Source organism: Cnephaeus nilssonii, assembly GCF_951640355.1.
Source record: "Cnephaeus nilssonii genome assembly, chromosome: 16".
Lineage (NCBI taxonomy): Eukaryota > Metazoa > Chordata > Mammalia > Chiroptera > Vespertilionidae > Cnephaeus > Cnephaeus nilssonii.
The window spans coordinates 5,340,058-5,363,704 of NC_137087.1; the positions used below are offsets into that span (position 1 = coordinate 5,340,058).

Genomic DNA, 23,647 nt, shown 5'->3' on the forward strand with positions numbered 1-23,647 from the left:
GCTTCAAAATCCCAGGGCCTCATTTTAACTTAATTACCTCTTTAAAGGCCCTATCTCCAAGTACACTCACATTCTGAGGTCCTGGGGGTTAGGACTTTAACATACAAATTTTGGAGGAACTCAATTCAGCCTATAATGTACAGTATATACTCCTTTGATTGGGTTTTTCACTCCAGATAATTATTTTGAATGCATACAACATTACTGTATGTTGTTGAATGCATCATTAGTTTGCTATTTTTTATTGCTGAGTAGTAATTCCATTGTGTGGGCATACCACATCTGTTTATCCACGCTGGGTTGTTTTTAGTTGGGGGCTATAGCAAATAAAACAGATGTGAGCATTTGTATGCAAGTCTTTATGCAGACATTGCTGAAGCTGCCATCCTGAGTCCCCGTGTGTGCATGCTTATTCTCAGCTGGTCTGCCCAAGACCTCCTGAGTGTCAGCCCTAGTCCCCCAGGTGGCCCCGTTTCCTCTCCAACAAGATGAAAGAAACTATCATGAACCAAGAGAAACTCGCCAACTGCAGGCACAAGTGCTCATGGGTGGGAAAGGAACTGCAGGTAGAAAGAAGGTGGTGGTTCACAGAACAGCTACAGCAGATGATAAAACATTTCAGTTCCCCTTAAAGAAGTCAGGTGTAATCAGTATCTCTGGTATTGAATAGGTAAATATGTTCACAAACCATGACAGGCCATGCTGAAACAAAGCAGGTGACAGAAATGCTACCTCGTATCTTAAACCAGCTTGGGTAGACAGTGTGACTGGTTTAAGGAGACTGGCTGAAGCTCTGCCCAAACAATCTGTGGGTAGAAAAGCACCGCTTGCTACTGGAGAGATAATGATGAAGTTCCAGATCTTGTGAGGATTTGATGAGGTTTCCAAGAATGAAGCAAACTGAATTGAGTCAACTCTAAAGAGGATAAACTTGAAGAAGTTTCTGGGAGCTGCTATTTTATATTATGACTGCTTTTTCAAATTTGTTTATGGATCTGATAAAATCTAGAGCTCTAATATTTTTCAGCCCAATGTCCCTGGACATTAACAGCTCTTTTCACTTTTTGCTTTATACATAAATCATTCTTTGCAGCTAATTAAGCTGAAGAAGCTTGGGAATAAAGTTTGAAACAGGTTAATAAAGTTAGTTGCGTAGTATAGCTTTATTTTTTATTTCTTTGACACTGATTTGTATACAGAAAGAAAAATTGTTTTTAGAAAGGTAATCATGGCATGAAATATGAAATAATTTTTATGGAATTTTATTAAAGATTTAACATGGTAGTATCGTGTAGCAAAAGTGCTATAAAGTTTTCATGTTTGAAAACGTCCCTCCAGTAGCCCTCAGGGCTTCCATGGTTTATGTGATGGGTGTGATTTTAATATGGGAATAGAATATTCCTTAGTGGGAGAGCAAGGTTGTTTTTTTCTCTTAATGTTGTCTATATCATAAGCATATACTGAGTGCCTTGGTATATATAATTTTCTCTCATTTTATCCTCAATCAATGAAGTAGGAAATAGTTAATCCATTTAGTAAATGTAACCGGAAGTTACTTCAAAAAAGTGAAAGTAGTTCATCCCTTCTGTTATATTCTATAAGATATTCTGTAAGATACCTGGGGGGGAAAAGTAGTAGGAATGTCACTTTGTCTTTTATCCTTAACTGATAATATTAAATGAATAAGACTACTTTTTTTTCTTTAAATTTTTTTTAAATTAACATACAGTAAAATTGACCTGTGTATGCAGTTGTAAGGATTTAAACACATATGTGCAATTGCCACCAGAACAATTTCATCACCCCAGAAAGGCTCCTCAATAATAGAGCTATTTTAAAATTCTGTATTAGCAATTACAATTTTGAAGCAACTCAACGATTTTACAAATTGCAATTGCTGCAACCTGCACAGTGGGTTCAGGATGACTTGCAGGAGGGCCAATGACACAATGAATATACTATATAAGAAATATGAATTTTGGAAGGCATGGGGGACCAGGTGGAAACCTCTTTCATGAAGAGGCTCACCAAGTCTGGTCAGTCTGCTTTTATTCACTTTGAATACACATTTACCCTTTAGCAATGCATACAGGCAGCAAAGGTAAAGTTTGGTATACAATGTAAAGATTATCAGGTCAGGAAACTGCCTTGAGCCATTGCAATCACAGCAGGGCAGACTTGTGCTGAATATCAAAGTCCATTGGCTTTCCAATGTCTCTTTTGTACTAATTGCTGTTTGCTTTAGCCTCTGGCATTTCCCTCTTTTTGTTTTCTTAATTAATCTTGAAAAGTGTATGCCCTCTGTAGGGCTTGAGTTTTTTTTTTTTTTTTTTTTTTTTTGTTTTTTGGGTTTTTTTTTAAGACTCTTCATTCCACATCTGCAGACTAGAAATAAACATATAAGACCAACAATGAGACAGACAATAGTGGTTATGCTAAGAGGCAAAAATAAGGAGATCCAATGAAAAGGATTGAATTCTTTCATGTCTTTTTTAAATTGCTGCCAGGCATCTAAGGAACTAGTCTGTAAGTTTGCCTGGGGCTGCTGGGAGTACTCGTCTGTCTGTAGCCACAAATACAGGTTGAGGCTCCAGGTGCAAGGTCCTCATTAGTTTGGTCAGTTCTTCCTGCAAATTCAAGTTTAATGTTCCTTTCAGGAATCCACATGTGCTTGGAGGAGTTTTGTGGAAATACACAAGCATATTCTCGACCAATGGTTAATAAAGGGTCGGGACCTTTCCATAAACCAGACTCAGGGTCCTTCCATTTGACCAAGCCTTTTTCCTTTGGCTCGTTATGACACCAGTGTAGCTCCACTGGTATCTTGCCATCAGCGTTGCGAGTGAAAAAAATTAAGGTAATTAAGGCTTGATGTAGTCTACTTAACAGGAAATTTCTCTAGTATCCCCCCTTTTGTTTTTCAAGTTGAGATTTTAGCCACTGATGTTGGCATTCTATAATTGCCTGTCCCTGGGAATTGTATGGTATTCCCGTAATGTGCTGAATTTTCCATTTTGTACAAAACTGCTGGAAATGACAGCTTGTGTATACAGGTCCATTATCGGTTTTAATAATTTTTGGAACTCCCATGACAGCAAAAGCAGCTAGGCAGTGATTAATGACCTGTTTTGCTGTTTCCCCTGTAGATGCAGTGGCCCAAAGGACTTTTGAAAAAGTATCTACAGAGACATGCAATGCCCCAAAGCATCCAAAAGGAGTATAATATATTACATCCAATTGCCAGATATGGTCCCATATCAATCCTCGAGAGTTAATTCCTGTATTAGGCCCTTGAGGCAGATGTAACATACAAGTGGGACATTCCTTGATAATCCGTTTAACCTGCTGTTGACTGATTGAGAATTGTTTAGATAACATTTTGGCAGGCTGATTAAAAGTTGGTGAGATTCTGTGGCTTCTTGTAACAAAGCAACTAATTGATTGGTATATGCATTTCCTTTTGTTAAAGGACCAGACAGGGTGTATGAGTCCCAATATCTATAATAATAAAAGTGTAATATGCTAATTAGACCAGATGTCCTTCCAGATGTCCTTCTAGGACAAAGCCAGGGCTGCAGCGGTGGGATCGAGGCAGCCACCCGCAGCTGCAAGGGAGGGATCCAAACAGCCGCTGATGGCTGTAAGGGAGGATGGAGGCAGCTGCAAGGGAGGGATCAAGGCAGACACCCTAATTGCAAAGGCCTACTCTTGTACGGATTTTGAGCATCGGGCCTCTAGTGAGTAATATAAAAGGGATACTGTCTTTGCTGTACAATTTGCTGTACCTGTTTAAATAATATAAATAGACTTTGGTCACTGAGTCATTTTAATAGAGCAGTCTCAATTCTGTTTACCAGGCCAGTAACATAGGCAGAATCAGAAATAATATTGAGAGGCTCCTGGAAATCCTGAAATACAGCCTTGATAGCTTCTAAATCAATCCTTTGTACAGAAGTGTGACTAGACTGGATGACTTGGTCTGAATTTACTGTCTGATAAGTAGCTTTGCCATTAGAGGAACTGTCAGTAAAAACAGTTAATGCTCCAGGAATAGGTTCCTGCCTAGTATTTTTTGGTATAATGATAGCAGTGTAATATAAAAACTGTAGTAATTTGTTTTTTAGTAGGTGACAACTAAGATCCGCCTGAATATCCACATATTCCAATTTGCCAATTTAAATGAGTCTGGAATAAGGTTTACTTTCTAACTTCCTTTGTCCTTGGGTATGGACAGCAAATGACACTAATTGGATTTCTGCTATTAGTCTTACTGAGTACATTGACATAAGCTATTTACCCTCTGTTTAGGGAGGCAAAATGCAAAGCATTTATTCTTAAGTGTCCTTTGTTTAGGGAAGATAGGATATACTACATGGCCCCAAACTGCTTGGCATCTAGATTTTCTAGATGGTTGAAAACTGCTGTTTTATGCTGTATGTGCCATCTCACTGCTCAAGTGAGGGGAGCCATGAAATCAGAAAATGATTCCATCATCCCTGCATTCATTTAATAAAAGCTTCCCCAGGATCCATTAAGTATATTGAATAAATTTGTCATTTCTCCTGTAGAGATTTTTTAGATACCAATTAATGGGACTTAACCAATTAATGTCCCATAATAATTTCTAAAAGTCATTTAAGGTCTTAAGGCAATCTTTTCGTATTCCTACCTTTTAAGGCCTAATACATTGGTTTTCAATTATGTTTCCTAGAATTTTGAAGGCATTTCTCTCTGTATCTTTTCTGGAGAAATCTTTAAGCCCCATTTAGGGAGTTTCCTTTATAATTGGGTAAACATTGCTAAAGTCTGCTTTTCCTGTGGGCTTGCCATAAATTGCTACATTAAAGACTTTTACTTTCTTTCAAACAGAACAACCAACTTGGTTGCCTTCCAGAAAAACAAGCAGGAGAGAGACATGCTGGCCAATACTGCAATGCATACATCTCAAGTAAGAGTAACTTTAATGGTGAGATTTAATGCTTGAATAATAACTTTAAGTTTACTCTGTAAATAGTAGTGTAGGAGATTTTTAAATTTCTCCTTTTTTAAGCTTAAATTTACATCTAAACAGCATTCTTTTTGGCTAGTGTTTATTTGCATATATATGCAAATTTTACTTTGGACTGTATTAGAACCAATTGCTCATAAAATATTGGTTTCTCATATAAATGAGTTTATATGAAACCTTGATTATATTGTGAAAATATAACTTAAGTAATTAAAGTATGCACCTTTATTGAAAAAGCAAAATAAGCAAACTTATATATTTGATACATGAAGTACAGATGCCACCCCACCCCCCAGCCAATCTGAAGAGCAGCTGGGTGGGGGTCTGAGGCATTATGTATGCACCTGTTTTGAAATTCTGTTGCTGAATATTCTGGTTTCCTGTCAAGCTTAGAGGCTTAATCCTTTATAACATTTAAAATACATGTACATAAATAGAACACAGTTATTAATTTTTATTTGACAAAGCTTCCCATGTTATTTCAAGTATATTAGATTAGCCTAATTTAGTTCAAAAATATTTCTTTTAAGAAAAGAGAATAAATCCTTGAATCATTCCAGGGCCCTTGAAATGTCCCAAAGCTATCTCTTGGTTAAAGTCTTGAAATTTAAATTAATATTAAAAATTTGGTTTGGACCATAGAATTCTTTTTTTTTTAAATCAGGCCAATAACATATTATATCCTAGGTTGAAATTTTACCACACATAGTACACAGACACATATAAACATAAAGTCTATAATATATTTTGAACTACTAATTTTTCCGGAGAAAAGGAAAGAATTATTTTCCTCAAAAATGAATTTCTATACTTTATGCATTCTGTTATCACAACCATATAAATTCTCCCAACTTAGTTTGAACTTTTAACTTTTAGAAGCCTCCAATTTTTGGTGGTAAGTTAAATACTTAGGATTTTTCAGATTAGTAATATATTCATATTTTAAGAGATATTGCAAATAAAATACAAGAAATATTCAATTAATAGATTTAATTCATCCTCTAGATTCTCCATATGAGGCAAACTCAGATTAATTAATGTTTCAGTATCCTGCCACTTCAAAATACCCAGATATTTAATAATTTTTATTATTTAATTCAGCAAACTCCAAAGTTTAAAGTTATCAAAGACTTTGGAAAACTATGTTTAGGCATATATAATTACCACTGAAAAAGATTTACCATATACCCTTTATTTTAGTTATATATATTTTGCCTTAATAACTTTGAGATCTTAAAGCCAATTATTATTACCCAAGGCATTTTCCTTGGCAAATTCTGTAACAGAGATAACTCATTGGCTTTCAGTAGTTTAATGTTAAAGTACTATTTTATTTTATTTTTCTTTATAAAAAAACAGGAGTGCCCCTGGGACCTGGGAGTCAACCTTGGAATGTTATTTATTTTATTATTAAGTCCATTATTATTCAAGAACTGCCCATTATAATGAAAACATCAGCCTTGTTGCCCAAACCCAGTCTGTATATTTTCCTTTGTCATTTTCACCAGCTTCCAAAGAAAAACAGTCTTGAGCCTATTCTATAGCATCCATGAAGAGATCAGGCTTAGGCCAAGAGGCCAACCAAAATAAGGTGGGGTGCACCTTCTCTTAAGCTACCCTTTTTCTCTTCATGGGTATAGAAGTCCCAGACGTGTCCCCAAATTGTGAGAAATTGCTCACTTATCCAAATTTCAAATGACAGAATAGGAAACAAAAACATGGAAAAAATAAGACTTTTAAGAATGCTCCTGAGAGTGGAAGCCCATTTTATCACAATAAAGGTGAGAGGCAAGAGACCTAGTAATTAATGGGCTGGGGCATTTTTAGCTATCTTTACCTCCCTTTGTCTAGGGGAATTTTCCTAGGACCTGTGTTATCAGCCATGTGTACCGCTAATATTCCCTCTCCACCTTCACATCCTGTTTGCTCTGGAGAAATTCAGTAATGTCCTGGACACCTACTGTTTCTTTTCTATGAAGATAAATTAGAGGCATGCTTCCTACAGGGGTGAAATGGGTGTAGGCATTTATTAACTTCAGAATAGTTCTGAGACAGTCTCTAAAATTTCTTACTTATTTCTATCTTTTCTGGAATATTTTTTAAATGGACTAACAATAAGCAAATTAAACCAAACAACAAAGATGTAAAACAACAATCAACAGACACTCATATATGACTAGAGGCCCGGGGCACAAAATTCATGCACGGGGGCGGGGGGGGGGGTGTCCCTCAGCCCAGCCTGCACCCTCTCCAATCTGGGACCCCTCGAGGGATGTCCGACTGCCTGTTTAGATCCGATCCCACTGGGCATCCCTCTCACAATCCAGGACTGCTGACTTCAACTGCTCACCTGCCTGCCTTCCTGATTTCCCCTAACTGCTTCTGCCTGCCAGCCTGATCACCCCCTAACCACTCCAATGCCAGCCTGATTGATGTCTAACTGCTCCCCGGCCAGCCTGTTTGCCCCCAACTTCCCTCCTCTGCCAGCCTGGTCACCCCTAACTGCCCTACCCTGCAGGCTTGATCGCCTCCAACTGCCCTCCCTTGAAGGCCTGGTGCCTCCCAACTGCCCTCCCCTGCTGGCCATCTTGTGGTGGCCATCTTGTGTCCACATGGGGGCAGGATCTTTGATCACATGGGGGCAGCTATATTGTGTGTTGGAGTGATGGTCAATCTGCATATTACTCTTTTATTAGATAGGATAGAGGCCTGGTGCCAGCTGGTTTGCCCTGAAGTGTGTCCTGGATCAGGGTGGGGGTTCCCTTGGGGCGTGGGGCAGCCTGAGCGAGGGGCCTGTGGTGGTTTGCAGGCCAGCCACACCCCCTGGCACCCCAAGCGGAGGCCCTGGTATCTGGAATTTATTTTCCTTCTACAATTGAAACTTTGTAGCCTGGAGTGGAGCCAAGCCTCCTGCTCGCTCCGTGGCTGGCAGCCGTTTCTGTTGGTGTTTGTGTATATCTTCTATAATTGAAACTTTGTAGCCTTATGCAGAGGCCTGGGCCGGCCAGGGTGTGTGGAAAGCAGGGGGCAATCCTAGCCTCCTGCTCTTTCCAGCTCTGTGGCTGCTGCCATTTCTGTTTGGATTTGTTTACCTTCTATAATTGAAACTTTGTAGCCTTGAGTGGAGGCTTAGGCTTGCAACTGCACGCGGAAAGCTTGGCTTCCTTTGTTACCAGGGAAACCCAAGCCTCCCTCCTGCTCTCTGTGGCTGTAGCCATCTTGGTTGGATTTATTTGCATACTCTCTCTGATTGGCTGGTGGGCGTGGCTGGTGGGCATGGCTTGTGAATGTAGTGGAGTGATGGTTAATTTGCATATTACTCTTTTATTAGGTAGGATATTTACAAGCATGCATAACACACAGGCAAGACTTAATAAATCAGAGTTCTTTTCATGGATCTTTCAGATGTTTTACATTGCCCATACCTACAGCCAGAATGCGGCCCAAAGGGCTCCCAGGTGGGGGTCCCAGTAAATACCCACAAATAGCCTGTTGTTTACAGATATTATCATATTCTGTTCCCCATAGTATTTACTGGAGTCCAAAGTCATTTTAGCTAAAATGTGTCAGTCCCAAGGCATCATATGGTAATTTTCAGACAAAGCATTAAGGAGTCCTTTTGTAAAATGGACTGTTAGCCCCATTTTCTCTAGTTGATTAGCTTTCCCACCCTGGAGGCAGAGGATCAGCAGCCTTAGGTATTACAGGTTTTACAGGCTCTACTTTTGGAGGAGGAGGGGGCGATGGCAAATCTTCCTGGCATTCTATAGGCTTTTGATCCTCAATATGAAGTAAGCAATATACAGCTCAAACAAGAGCCCATAGTTAAAGATGACAAGGAAGTCAACCTTGGAATGTGGTCCATTATATACAGGCTAGGTTTGGGCAACAAGACTAATGTTTCCATGATAATGGGCAGTTCTCATTTTCCTTGAGCATGATTTCTCCTTAAATTCCTACCTACTTGTTCCCAGAGATAAAGTCTACAATAATGTTTTTGCCTTTCACTCGAATTCTTCCCCATTATAACCTGGCTGATTTCAGAAACGTTCCTGTCCACTTACAGTCACGACTCTGAAGCTGGCACGGGCTTGTGCATTCGGCTGACTTCCACTTCCACTTCCAATTTGTTTTCACTCAGGCGAACCTTCTCCTCAAGTCCCTGTTCCAGGCTCCACTTGCCGCAACATGTGCAGCAGGTTCAGGGTGACTTGCAGGAGGGCCAATGACACAATGAATACACTACACAAGAAATATGAATTTTGGAAGGCATGGGGGGCCAGGTGGAAACCTCTTTCATTAAGAGGCTCACCAAGTCCAGTCCCGTCTGTTTTTATTCACTTTGAATACACATTTGCTCTTTAGCAATGCATACTGGCAGATTAAAGGTAAAGTTTGGTATACAATGTAAAGATTATCAAGTCAGGAAACTGTCTCGAGCCATTGCAATCATAGCAGGGCAACTTGTGCTGATATTCAGCTCTGCTGAATATCAAGTCAATTGGCCTTCCAATGTCTCTTTTGCACTTTTGTGCTAATTGCTGTTTGCTTTAGCCTCCAGCAGGTAATTAAAACAATTATGTATAATCTGCAAAAAAAGTCTTTATGCAGACATATGTTTCTATTTCTCTTAATAGACAGGAGTAGAACAGCTAAGTCATATGGTAGGTAGATGGTTAACTTTATAAAAAACTGTTAAACTCTTCTGTAGTGGGGGGTAATATATTATTCGAGTTTTAATTTGCATTTTCTTAATGATTAACCATGTTGAGCATCTTTTCACATATTTGTCACCTGTATACTTTCTTTGGTGAAGTGATAGCTCAAATAGTTTGCTCATTTATCATTGGGCTACTTGTCCTCTCATCAGGTGTTGGAATTTTTATGTATATAAATGCAAGCCCTTTGTCAAATAAATGTTGAGAATGTATTTTTCTTCAAGTCTGTTGCAAGCTCTTTAATTTTTATAACAGTGTGCTTTGGAGAGCCTTTTGTTTTCATTTGATGAAGTCCAATTTGTTTTCTTCTTTTACAGTTTAGGGTTTCTGTGCCCTTTTTAGAAAAATTTTGCCAAACCCAAGGACACTAAATTTTTCTGTTAGGTTTCCTTTAGAAGTTTTATGGTTTTAACTCTTACCTTCAGGTCAATAATCTATTTTGAATTAATTTTTGTAAAAGGTAAGGGTCATAGTTCCTTTTTTTGGTATAATAATATGCAATTGTCCAGAACTATTTGTTGAAAGACACTGGCTCCCTCCTCCTCATGTGACTGTAGAAAAGCATTCAATGAGACGTGTAAATGTCTCTGAAAAGTGAAAAACTCATAGAAATCTATGTCACCATCATTATTAGTCAGTCCTCAGTAGGCCAGGAGTCAGAGAACCTGACATGTGGTACGCCCCCACTCTTTTATTAGCCTTTAAAATATATTTTAACCTCAGAGCTTATTCCCTCATCCATAAAACAAGAATAGCAATATCTGACTGTTTTACTTTAGAGGCATTTTACACAGATTATGCATTTTTAAAGTGCTTCATAACTTGTAAAGTGCTATAGAAATGCAAGATATTGTCTTTATACCTGAAGATCCCTGGACAACATGATGAGGCCCATTTTCACTTTTCAGGAACATAAGTGACTGCAAACTGAAGCTGTGCAAGAAAATGCTAATAGTCAAGGGTACAAATTATGACTGCCTTCTGAACGTTAACATTCTCAGAACATTAGAAACCCTTTTACTGTTGGTTATAAATGTAAGGGAAGTGGAAAAACAGCAATAATAATTATTTAGAACACTGGAATTTAAAACATTAGAAAGATTGAAAATCAGGGCAATTATTTTGTGAAAATAACTTATCAAGAGTAGTTTGAACAGTGTTTGCCTCTTCTTTTTGTCACATGACTAAAAGCAGACTGAGCATTCCTACCCCTCGTGACCTGCCACACTGCGTCCCAGGCAGATCACATCCCCACTTCATCCTCTGCACTTACGCTGCTGTGGAGCAGCACCAAGAGTGCCTTTAATGTGAAGCTGTTTGCCAGCATCACTTCCTCTAGGACACGCCCATCCTTTCTGTCACACACTCTTCATTTATGCCAATGAATTCCTCTAGACCAGTTCCTCTGGCTTCATATCTGGGCTGTCTTCAGTGGTGGCCATGTCAGCCTTTTCCTGGTCAGCCATTTCTTCTGTAACTATTTCCATTCTATTAGAATTTTACTGCCAGCATTACCACTTTTCCTTTTTCTGCCTCAGTGTCATCTTTGTTGGTCAATGTCATCTTTTGATTATCCATATCCAGTAAAATGCTATGTCAGTTTATCATTGAAAGATGAGGAGGCAACACAACCACATGCTTTGCTGTCTATGCGTGAGCTGAGTGACCAGCACAGAGTGACCAAATGCTGACATATTTAAAAGAAGTGACATGAGTCCTGGTCTGATGGCTCAGTTGGTTGGAGCACCATCCCATTCACCAAAAGGTTGTGGGTTTGATTCCCAGTCAGGGCACATACCTAAGATTTCAGATTGGATCCCCAGTCGCGGTGTGTATGGGAGGCCGCCAATCAATGTCTCTCTCTCACACTTATGTTTCTCTCTCTCTCTTTATCCACCTGCCTCTCTTTCTAAAAATCAATAAAAAGCATTTTATTGTAAAAGAAGTGACATGATTGGTCACTAATCAGGATTTGCATCTGTACTCACATAATGATCTGTGGACAGGAGAGATAGAAGTGAAGTTTACACCTTAGGCAATTACTCATAGTTAATATAGCAACACTATTGAAATTTGAATGATGCTTTTGAGGGGTAGTTGTTACCTAATGAAACAACAGTAACTGAAATGTGTGCATCTTGGAGCCATGCAGAGTGAGGACCATCTTCACTTGCAGTGTCTCAGGATGCATGAGTTCCCTATTTAGCATTCTCAGCATTTGAAGAGAAAGGAAGATGTTATTTTTTTTTTTTTTGCTTTCTTCATGTAATTCTTCATGGACCTTTTCTATTACTTCCAAAAAAGTATGGTGAAGAAATCAAAGAAACTTTCTATGATTGTCACTGTTAGGTCTGATCAAATAATTGAATCGATATTCCCTGAGAACTGACCTTTAGGCCACTTCACAAGGGACATTCACTTTTGCTTAGACCACATTCCACTTCACTAAGACCTTATCCTTCCCCTCCAGACCTTTCTAGGATCCAGGCCTGCCCAAACAATGCTCTGCCCAGAAAAAGCCCACCTGGAGTTCTTTAAAATCTATGACTCCCCAACCCTGGTGCTGGCATCAGTTTGGGGCTCAGCCCATCTGGTTTTCCAGATGACCTAATACAGTCATAACTCTTTACCTCTTTTGGCCTCGTGCGTTCCTCCTTCAGTGATCCTAACAGTCACTTAAGTGAGCTTATTTTAAATTAAGTTACACTGTGGTAAGAGACTGAACTTCAAAATAGAACTTGATCGAATAACACCTGAATTTCTTTTCAGAGAAAGTAAAAAACTTGTACATGATTTTCCTTAGTTTTAATCATTTAACTTCACTATTTCATATCTGTGCATCTCTTTGGTTGTCACTCTTCTTGTACCCAGAATAAAAGTTCAGTCAGATCAAATGTTAAACGTACCCCTATCCCATGATGAGATTCTGCTGCGATCCAGAGGCTCATTTAGGCCTGCAGGCACTCAGTCTCCTTGGGGTTAATGGCATGTAAAGGGTAGAAATTATAACACTGGACCTCTAACTTCTCAGAGTAATACCAAATTGTTGGCATTATCTCTTAAACTGTCTAATAATGGCTCATCATCCTGATTTTAGAAATATTCATCAATGCACTCTGCACTCTCCTTATAGAAGATAGAATAAATTATTTTTACTAACTTGGGAAGGTACTTATTACTTTTATAATCATACAGTTATTTTAGATCTGAATGAACCAACTAAACATGAAGATATTTACTCAAGGATGACAGATGCTGTGTTCTATTCTGATTTTTATAATAACCACCTCAGGCCTAGTGAGAGAATCAAGGACATAAATAGTTAATTAAATCATAGTTTGGTAAGTGGGGAAGGGTAGTCACAAGATAGTAGAGACTTTTAGAAAATACCAAACCTAGCTCTGAGGAAAATAAGGAATGTCTGGCCGGGCTAGCTCTGAAAGACTGCAGGAATTACCTCAGCAAAGAAGGATGGATGGTTCTTACAAGAACCGCAGGTGCAAAGGCCTGGAGACAAGAAAAGGAGAATGATGAATTCTAGAAACTAAAAGAAGCTCCATGCTAAAGAACTTTCCCATGATAGGAACAGAGAGGCCAAGAGTTCTTAAAAAGAGAGTGCCCTGTTCTGATTTGCACTTCAGAAAAACCATTTCTGGAGTTACTGTGAATAGAGGGAGTGGGGGCAGTGCCGAGAAGACCAGCTGGGATGCAACAGGCTCACTGGAAGCCAGCAGCCCTAGGAATCCAGAGATGGGAGAGGATTCTAGAGGTATTAACGAGGTAGAATCAAAGGAGAGTTGTGACTACTTTTGGATATTGCAGGTGACTTGAAATTTTCTGTCTGACAACTTGGTGGTTGCATTAAATACAATATATAATAAAGGAAGATTAAATTGAAAGGAAATATGATAATTTAATTTAAAAAATATTGACTTTGAAAGGAATGTAAGGCATAGAATGAGTTTGCCTGTGTGTTTTTCTGCTCTTTGCATGGCCTGAGACAGATAAATCCTGTGAGGAACCAGCCGGGTGGGGAGGGATGTGGCACTACATTCACTCAGCACAGGGAAACAATGTGCAGGGCCCTTTGGAGATAATCAAAGGGCAGCCTCCTATCGGCAACTTTATTTTCCAGGATTAAGGCTATATATAGCCCCATTTATTTGTGTGTCTGAACAAAATGGCTAGGGAGCCTGGTCAGAGCTTCTTGTACCAAAAGCGACAGGTGTCTTAAACTATTAAACTATGTTTTAGATGGTTCGTAGCCTGAAAAATAACAATAAAGGCATAAGAACAGGTTGAAGGACTTCTGTGAATAACCCTGTGGCGGTGGCTGGAAGAAGTACCTGGATTGAAAGACTTGAACTTTACCATGTTCTTGCATATCCAAAAAATATGCCCAGGCCACCGACTACTCACTCCTCATTATGGTCACAGATCAAATTGCCTAAAAGCCATACAACCCACTTTTTATCTTTTCCCAAATGTAAACAGGAAAATAATCAAAAGCATTTTTAGCTCACATGGAAGGATGTCTCGATATCTGTTTTTGTCTCTGTTGAATGGTTCATTCCCACAGTTGAACTCACAATGCGGATTCTTATGGTCCAAAGCCTTTGGAGGTAAGAAGTATAAGTCATGTATTTACTATAACAAAAAACATCTGCCTTTGTCTACTGTTCATGACCCTTAACACTCTATATGACATGACCTGATATTAAATGTGTTTTATGAATAATGGAGAAATCGAACCCTCTTTAAAAAGTACTATAGGAAATATCTCAAACTTCAGATGTCAATAAACAAGTGGCTTTATAAGGAAATGTTAAAATCTAAGAGATTCTTCTTTTGCTGGAACTTCAATACCTTTCAATTTTCCTTAAAAAAAAAAAAAAAGATTATATAGAACTAGAGGCCTGGTGCACAAAATTTGTGCACGGTGGGGGGGGGGGGAGTGTCCCTCAGCCCAGCCTGCACCCTCTCCAATCTGGGACCCCTCGAGGGATGTCTGACTGCCCATTTAGACCCGATCCCACCTGGATTGGGTCTAAACGGGCAGTCGGACATCCCTCTCACAATCCAGGACTGCTGGCTCCCAACTGCTCACCTGATTGCCTTCCTGATTGCCCCTAACCGCTTCTGCCTGCCAGCCTGATTGATGTCTAACTGCTCCCCTGCCAGCCTGTTTGCCTCCAATTTCCCTCCTCTGCCAGCCTGGTCACCCTAACTGCCCTCCCCTGCAGGGTTGATCACCCCCAACTGCCCTCCCTTGCAGGCCTGGTGCCTCCCAACTGCCCTCCCTGCTGGCCTGATCACCCACAACTGCCCTCCCTTGCAGTCCTGGTGCCTCCCAACTGCCCTCCCCTGCTGGCCATCTTGTGGTGGCCATCTTGTGTCCACATGGGTGCAGGATCTTTGACCACATGAAGGCAGCCATCTTGTGTGTTGGAGTGATGGTCAATCTGCATATTACTCTTTTATTAGATAGGATAGAGGCCTGGTGCATGGGTGGGGGCCAGCTGGTTTGCCCTGAAGTGTGTCCCGGATCAGGGTGGGGGTTCCCTTGGGGCATGGGGCAGCCTGGGCAAGGGGCCTGTGGTGGTTTTCAGGCCAGCCACGCCCCCCGGCGACCCAAGCGGAGGCCCTGGTATCTGGAATTTATTTATCTTCTACAATTGAAACTTTGTAGCCTGGAGCAGAGCCAAGCCTCCTGCTCGCTCCGTGGCGGCAGCCATTTCTGTTTGAATTTATGTATCTTCTATAATTGAAACTTTGTAGCCTGGAGTGAAGGCCTGAGCCGGCCAGGGCTGCAGAAGCTTGGCTTCCTCCATCGCCCGGGGCAACCCTAGCCTCCTGCTCTTCCAGCTCAGTGGCTGCCGCCATTTCTGTTGGAATTTATTTACCTTCTATAATTGAAACTTTGTACCCTTGAGTGGAGGCCTGGCCCACCAGGGTGTGTGGAAAGCTTGGCTTCCTCCATCGCCAGGGAAACCCAAGCCTCCCTCCTGCTCTCTGTGGCCACAGCCATCTTGGTTGGGGTTAATTTGCATAATCACTCTGATTGGCTGGTGGGTGTGGCTGGTGGGCATGGCTGGTGGGCGTGGCTGGTGGGTGTATCGGAGTGATGGTTAATTTGCATATTATTCTTTTATTAGATAGGATAATCACTTCCTAGGACCTACCCAAAATCTATCATTTTATAGACAAAAATAACAGCAACAAAAATATATAAGCATATAAACAAAAAGTATAAATAGTCTCACAATTTACTCCTTGCCCTGCAAAGAAATTACAGTTGGAACACTAATTAGAGAATTCTTCCTATCAAAATAATTTATTTACCAAGTATAAATCTAACAAACATTTATTGTATATTTAGAATGTATTTGCACTGTTCTAAATTTTAGAGTACAAAGATGAATCTGAATGTGAATATGGCTTTATCCTACATGAGTTACAGGAGAAGTTGAAGAAGACGACGGACATGTGAACATGTAAAAAGACACCAGTATGATTGACAGCACTAGACATTACCTAAAGGTATGGGGTTGGTGGGGAAGACATACAACATGTACAAACACACCAGTATGAATGAGACCACTGGGCTCTACCTGAAGGTATTCAGTTGGAGGGAAGACATGTGAACAAATACAAAGACACCAATATGACTGAGCATTAGACTTTATCTGAAGATATGGGGTTAGGAGGGTGCACATGTGAACATGTACATCAACACTGGAATGAATGACAGCACTGAAGGTATGGGAAGGAAAGCTCTAGAAAGTAATGAATACTTGAACTAAGTCTTCCTGAGTCATTGGAAGTTACTCACATGAAAGTCTGTGTGTGTGTGGAAGAAAAGAAGAACAGAGTGAGTGGCTATCATTCCAGATAGGAGGACAAGAATAAAGGCATTGAGGTATATATGTCCTCTCAGGGAAATAGTGGGTAGTACCCAACAAGAGCACAGAGCACATGATGTAGCCCAATGGGAAACTGAAACTACCTGGAAGGCCTTGTTTCATAAACAAAAGAAATCAAGATACAGCTAGTCCTGTTCTATTAGAATATTGGTGGATAAAAACCTATACTTTTAAAAGCTTTTCAGTAACTCCTGGGTGGCCAACTTGGTACCACCAGTCCTTAAATAGGTGTTGGAAACTCCTGAGGTGCAGTGAAAGTGTTAAGCAGTAGGATAATATAATCAGATTATCCTTTTAATCTTTTTGCAAACCCATTTTAAATTTAACTTAGAAAAAAATCTGTAGGAAGAACCAGAGCAATTTTGCAAAGTAAGAGTAATAAGGAAAGACTAGTCTTAACAGATGGTAAAAATACTATCCAGTCATGCTAATTAAAGGAGTGGAGAAAGGTGGGGTGATTGCAGGGGGTTAGGGGTGGATGGAAGAGGGCATAGAGAGGATACATAGTGATGGAAAAAATAAAAATAAATAAATAAAAGAGTTTGATACCAGTATATTAATAGACAAATCACTGGAAAAAGTCCAAGAATAAATTAAAGTGCATGTGGGGCTTCAGTATACACTAAAGGTGGCATTTTATATCACTGAAGAGAAGTTTCCACATAATATTGAGACACCTGGATAGCTATATAATGCTGGGTGCCTACAAAATACCTTCTAATAAATTAAATTTTAGCTGGATCAAAGATTTAGATTTGAAAAAATCATCAAATTATTAGAAAAAAATCATGAAATAATTATTATGATCCTAGAGTGGAAGGGGAATTCTTAAAAGACACAGAAATCCCTGAAGTCCAAAATGAAAAGCTCATCATATTTGACTACTGAAAATACCTGTATTTTCTTAGTCAATGTGTGTAACATAACAAAGTGGAAAATTTACCATCTATCACACATACAAAAGGGATCATTTCTTCATTATTGGAAACTTATTAATGGACTAGAGGCCCGGTGTACGAAATTCATGCATGGGGGTGGGGGGTATTCCTCAGCCCAGCCTGAACTCTCTACAATCTGGGACCCCCCAGTGGGATCAGGCCTAAATGAACAGTTGGACATCCCTCTCACAATCCAGGACTGCTGGCTCCCAACCGCTCGCCTGCCTGACTGCCTGATTGCCCCTAACTGCTTCTGCCTACCAGCCTGATCACCACCTAACCACTCCCCTGCCAGCCTGATTGCCCCTAACTGCCCTCCCCTGCCTGCCTGGTCACCCCCAACTGCACTCCCCTGCAGCCCTGGTTGCCGCTAACTGTCCTCCCCTGCAGGCCTGGTTGCCCCAACTGCCCTCCCCTGCTTCAAGTGGTTACTTACCTGAATAAAGGGATGGCAGTTCGGAGGGACCAGGCCTGAAAGAATGAGCTGGAGCTATATGTGCTGATATTATATTTGGGAATTATATCTTCCATGGAAAATTATTTTTAAAGGAAAAGAAGGATGAATAGTAAGTAAAGTACAAGCTAACAATTCTTCTGGAAGTCTGTATGAGAAGCTTAGCTAGTGGAAAGGGGGCCTAAGAAATAAGGGGAGAACAAGAAGGAGACTTTATCCATTTTATAAGCTTTTATGCTGTTTGACTTTTCACTCTGTACCCCTGTGACTTCAAAAATAAATTTAATATTTAAAGACAAAAATAATGTACTCAATCTTTAAAAAAAAAAAAAAGAAAAAGAAAGAAAACAATTCTGGTAGTGATGTGGAAAATAAATCACATATAGACTTCTGTTAAGACAAAAATATTTACCATATACTCCTGGATGATTTCATGTTCTTCTACCCTTTTCTTAAGTACTTGATAATAATTCTTGATGTCTGATTGCTCGTGAAAACTGAATCTTAATGGCCGAATCTGAGCCAACTGAACTAAATCCCTTTCAGAAATAATCTGTATACCTAAGGGAGAGAGAAATTCACACCTGTAACTTACTTGTATGTATGTGAAAGGAGATTTTATTGTTGTTGTTTTCTCTTAAGTAAATACACAGCCACTTAAAGATAATGGAAGTTTATATTTTAAAGTGATAGTGATGAGTCTATTTGAAAGGAAGTATCCTTGTTTTGGAAAAATCATGACTATATACTTTGAAATTACACCAAACCCACTGCTCTTGAAGAAAACTGTAAGTGCAATAAATGTAACAGATGCAGCAGACCCAGAAGTGTTCTGATTTATAATGTGAACTGGTGTATGTACTGACAGTTATTCCAGGCAAGCACGTACAAGGCCTGGGTGGGGAAAACAGAGAACTGCCCCCTCCCTGGGCCAAGTGTTTGGAAGTCCCTGGACTCTGAGATGAGAGGACGTGGAGTCCAACACATTTCTTACTAAAATGGATCAAGTGCACAGACGTGCGTGTACATGTGCGCACGCACACACACACACAAGAATAATATGATATAATCAATAAAACTAAAAAATAGATGTATTATAAATACACATAATTGACAGGTACTAAATAGTTACATACTTTAACAGAAGAGATTACTTTCTATTTAATAGTACATATGGAATCTTTTACCACATAGACAATAATCTAGGCCAAAACTCAAAACTTAATAAATTAAAAGGAATTCATGTACATATGACCTTAATGAGATTAAACTTTCCAAATCAATATTTTCAATACCACATCTGGAAGATCAATAACACATCTGGAAAATCCTCAAATGTGTGGGAAGTAAAAAGCATACTCTAGGTGCATGCAAGACAGCTGCAGCCACGGACTGGACTTACAGCAGAACTACAGAGCAATCCACCTGAAAAACCCAGACAGGTGTAGCTGCTCTGAAATATCATGTCTTCAGAGCGCTGGAGCAGCCACGGGGAGACGGGTACCCGGAGGAATGCACAGAAAGGGAAAGACCTCTCCAGCAGGCTATGGTTGAGGGGCAAAGCTCCCTTCCTCCGGGAGCCTGGGGTCTCAATGCCCCACAGAAATCCCCAACCCAGAGCAACACAGGCTGGAGGAGAAGCCCTGCAGGAGGAACCAGTGGATTTTGTCCCCATGGGAGCCTGGGACTGCAGGTCCCAGTGAAGCAGCCTGGGTGGCTGGAGAGGCAGCACAGCTGTGTATGGGTCCAGCCCAGGGATCTGTGGCTGCTCCCAGCAGTGACTTTAAGGGACCCTCTACTTTCTGTTCTGGAAAGGCACTGGGCAGAGCTCCACCAGTGACTAACCTGTGTGGCTAGGGAAACAGGATCAGTCTCTCCCATGACAGAGCCCTCCGCAGGTCTGGTCTTGCTGGGACAGCACAGGGGAGAGAGCAGGGTGCTGCTGGGAAGGCACAGGGGATAGAGCAGGGTGCTGCTGGGAAGGCACAGGGAAGAGAGCAGGGTGCTGCTGGGAAGGCACAGGGGAGAGAGGAGGGTGCTGCTGGGAAGGCACAGGGGAGAGAGCAGGGTGCTGCTGGGAAGGCACAGGGGAGAGAGCAGGGTGCTGCTGGGAAGGCACAGGGGAGAGAGCAGGGTGCTGCTGGGAAGGCACAGGGGAGAGAGCAGGGTGCTGCTGGGAAGGCACAGGGGAGAGAGCAGGGTGCTGCTGGGAAGGCACAGGGGAGAGAGCAGGGTGCTGCTGGGAAGGCACAGGGGAGAGAGCAGAGTGTGTTCCTGGGAAGGCACAGGGGAGAGAGCAGGGTGCTGCTGGGAAGGCACAGGGGAGAGAGCAGGGTGCTGCTGGGAAGGCACAGGGGAGAGAGCAGGGTGCTGCTGGGAAGGCACAGGGGAGAGAGCAGGGTGCTGCTGGGAAGGCACAGGGGAGAGAGCAGAGTGTGTTCCTGGGAAGGCACAGGGGAGAGAGCAGGGTGCTGCTGGGAAGGCACAGGGGAGAGAGCAGGGTGCTGCTGGGAAGGCACAGGGGAGCAGTGCAGGTCTGGCATTTGGGGCTGGCAGAGCTGGGAATTTCGGCCCTGCTTTGCTGAGAACAGCAGTCCCACACAGGGCTGTTTTCTGCCCCATCCTGCTTGGTTTGGTGGCTCAAGGACACGGGTGCTGAGGAAGAGCTGGATTTTGGAACTGTGTCTCCCAGGGAGCCATTGAGGGAGAGACAGTACACAGTGACTGCATGGTGGGGAAACAGAGCTGAACTTCTTGGGAGTTCCAAGCACAGCCCGTGAAGGAGAGGTGGTGCCCATCCTTCCTCACCCTCCCCCCACCCCAGCAGGCTGTGGGCACCACCCCAACAGGAGTCTGGTTCATCCATGTGAAGTCCCGGATACCCCCACTAGGCGCAGTTCCTGGGGGCCGGGGGCAGCTCAGAGCAGAGTGAGACCTCAGATGGCACTGTGGGGGACTCGGAGTGCTTAGCCCTCCTGGGGGCTGGGCCAGCAGCATCCTCAGTGAGACTCAGTGATTCCTGAACACAGGGCAACTGAGCCTGCTCCTCCTAGACAGCTGGCCATACCCACCCTGAACCTGCAGCAACTCCCTGAGGGGGAACTAGCCTTGGGACTGGCAGAGACTGAGGGCTTTGGCTTTGAAGCAGGGACTTACTTTCCCCAACTGAGTGCCTGATGGTATAATCCCCAGGCGGGGCCCCACTAGGAGCTAGGCTAGCTTGGGCAACCCTACTGACTCTCTTCAGAAGCTCTGGAGGAAGAGCATGCAACCTCAGCCAGAAGGCAAAGTGGCTCACAGGTGGAGGCTGGCCCAAGGGAGCCCCAGGGGGACAACCCACAGATCTGGCCCCAGCTCTGAGCTGGAGGAGCTAACCCATTTACACAGACTGGCCCCTCCCATGCACACACAGGTCTAGCAGATGCAGACACAAACACTGAACCGAGTAGTAGCTACAGAGTGGTAGCCCAAGCCAGTTACACACAAGGTCTGAGAGTGACCTGCATCTGAAACCCATCTAACAAGACCCAGCACCAAAACAACCAGCTTCTTCTCTTGTGCTAACTGCTTGGCTCTTGCTGTGGTGGGTTCACACCACACCAGAGCTGGACCCAACTGGCCACACAAACGGCACATGAAAGGGGATCCCGACAGGCTCCAGCCCCTCTGGGAACCACCCACCTCAGGGGGCAGCGTCTGTGCAGCGTCTCACACCTGGTGCTCAAGGTTTGCCTCTATAGATACCCAGGAGGAGGGTTAACAATCGTGTCACTGAGCCCAACAGAACATGAATGTTGTAGTGCTTTTATCCATAACTGCCAAAACCTGACACCAACCCAAATGTCCTTCCACTGGTGAGAGGCTAATAAAACTGGTGTAGTCATGGAGTGGAATGTTATTCAGCAGAGAAAAAAGTAAATTCTGATAAATGCAAAGGCATGGATGAATATCAACAATACTATGCAAAGTGAAAGAAAGTAGACTCAAAAGGCAACATGTATGTATGCTTCCAGTTACATGACTCTGAAAGGAACCAAAGGAAACAGAATGAAAGCATTGCTGGCCGCGGTGCTGGTGGCCGCCTGCGGGAGAGCGGACCTGCGGCAAGAACAGCCTCTGGCCGGGGTGCGGCAGACCTCTGTCCAGCCTCAGAGAACTGTGTGCCGAAAGGCTGAGTTTGCTCTCTGTAAATGAATTTTCAATATTTTAAAACTATTTTCTTATCAACTATTTTTGTGAGACTTGTGTTTTAATAATTGCAGTGTGATATTGCCTTAATTAGATTTGACATTTTAAAAATAAAAAGTCATTAGAGAAGGTAATCTGGCACTTGATGGGAGATTGAAATGAGTGATCTCTAAACTCCTCTCAAACTCCAAAGTATGCATGTGACCCTCTAACTTCACACCCAAAAGTTTTATATGTGTATAATGAATATATCATTCATGGTTTTATGTAGGTTTATATTATATATACTTAAAATATATATATATATAAAGAAAATATTTGGGTTATTTTTCAGTATTATTGTTTTATTATACATACTTATATTTTCTTTATTCTCCACAATATGTGATTATGTGTAATCCAAAATTATTATTTTATTTACAAAGTACATACTATGCAACGAATTAACATTAGGTGAATGAGGTCATATTCAAGTCTATACAAATCTATAATTCCTAGTTTAAGAAAATATAAAATAGCTCATTTTAATGTCATGCTTTATATATTAAAATATTTAAAGGGTAGAAATTCGCCCTTATAAATGTGGAGTGTGCAGCAAGAAAATCCCCAAAAATATGTTTTCCCATTTTAAAAAGTCTGCCTAGCTCTCTCCTGCATCTGTGTTAGAAAAGCCTTTGTGCACGGCTCTGAAACCAGCCTGCTCAAGAACCTTCACCACAACAGGGAGCAGTCATACCGTGCACACGCGGGGAGACAGCCCGCGACGGCCCTGCAAGCTCATCCTCGTTGATCCACTTGTCTTTGAGGTAGGCGTCATCGGCTGTCCACATACTGTGTTCACTCTCACTAGAAAATAAATGCACGTATTTGTTCATGGTATCAAAGAATTTATGCATTTAAGAGCCTCTGATAATCTACAGTAATTATTAATTGACATTCACCGGCATTTCTGTTCCACCACCTACTTCCATTGTCAGCACCTGGAGCTGGCCCACTTCCCAAGAGATAATTCCGAAATCCCAGTGTCTGATCACAAACCCCATTTCCTCCAACTTTGACCTGCAAACCAGCCGCCTTGGACCTATCCACCTTCCACCTTCTCTGTTCCTTTTCCTAGGTTGTGGGAGAGCAGTACTAGGGTCACTCGGTGTTCTCATATCAACAGAGAGCCCTTTGGAAAACACTGATTTTCTCTACCATCCCTTCACTGCAGCTAATCCTGAACTACCAGCCGCATGTAGTTCCGATCTTAACCCTCTGCTGTAGTAAAAATGCAGCCACTTCTAGAAAATGCAGGCCAGAAAACCAGAACTCTTTCAACTTACTTTTAAAATGTGTACTGCCCTGACCGGTTTGGCTCTGTGGATAGAGCATTAGCCTGCGGACTGAAGGGTCCCAGGTTCGATTCTGGTCAAGGG

At 41.8% G+C, this 23,647-nt stretch overlaps 1 protein-coding gene and 1 pseudogene across 2 annotated transcripts in view; one reads left to right on the plus strand and one right to left on the minus strand.

Annotated features, from left to right (window-relative positions):
* The window catches only part of PTPN20 (protein tyrosine phosphatase non-receptor type 20), a gene marked incomplete at both ends in the record, with an annotated part of 67,477 nt that extends 44,373 nt beyond the window's left edge, over positions 1-23,104 (minus strand). Inside the window, 3 exons of the mRNA XM_079793244.1 lie at positions 14,250-14,340; positions 18,454-18,602; positions 22,966-23,104. Coding sequence (XP_079649370.1) covers positions 14,250-14,340; positions 18,454-18,602; positions 22,966-23,104 — 379 coding nt within the window. The remainder of the gene's footprint in view (positions 1-14,249; positions 14,341-18,453; positions 18,603-22,965) is intronic.
* On the plus strand, positions 388-904 carry LOC307112752 (transcription factor BTF3-like; annotated as a pseudogene). The gene has a single exon. The product of its transcript is annotated as a transcription factor BTF3-like (transcript).
* Positions 23,105-23,647: the final 543 nt, after the last annotated feature.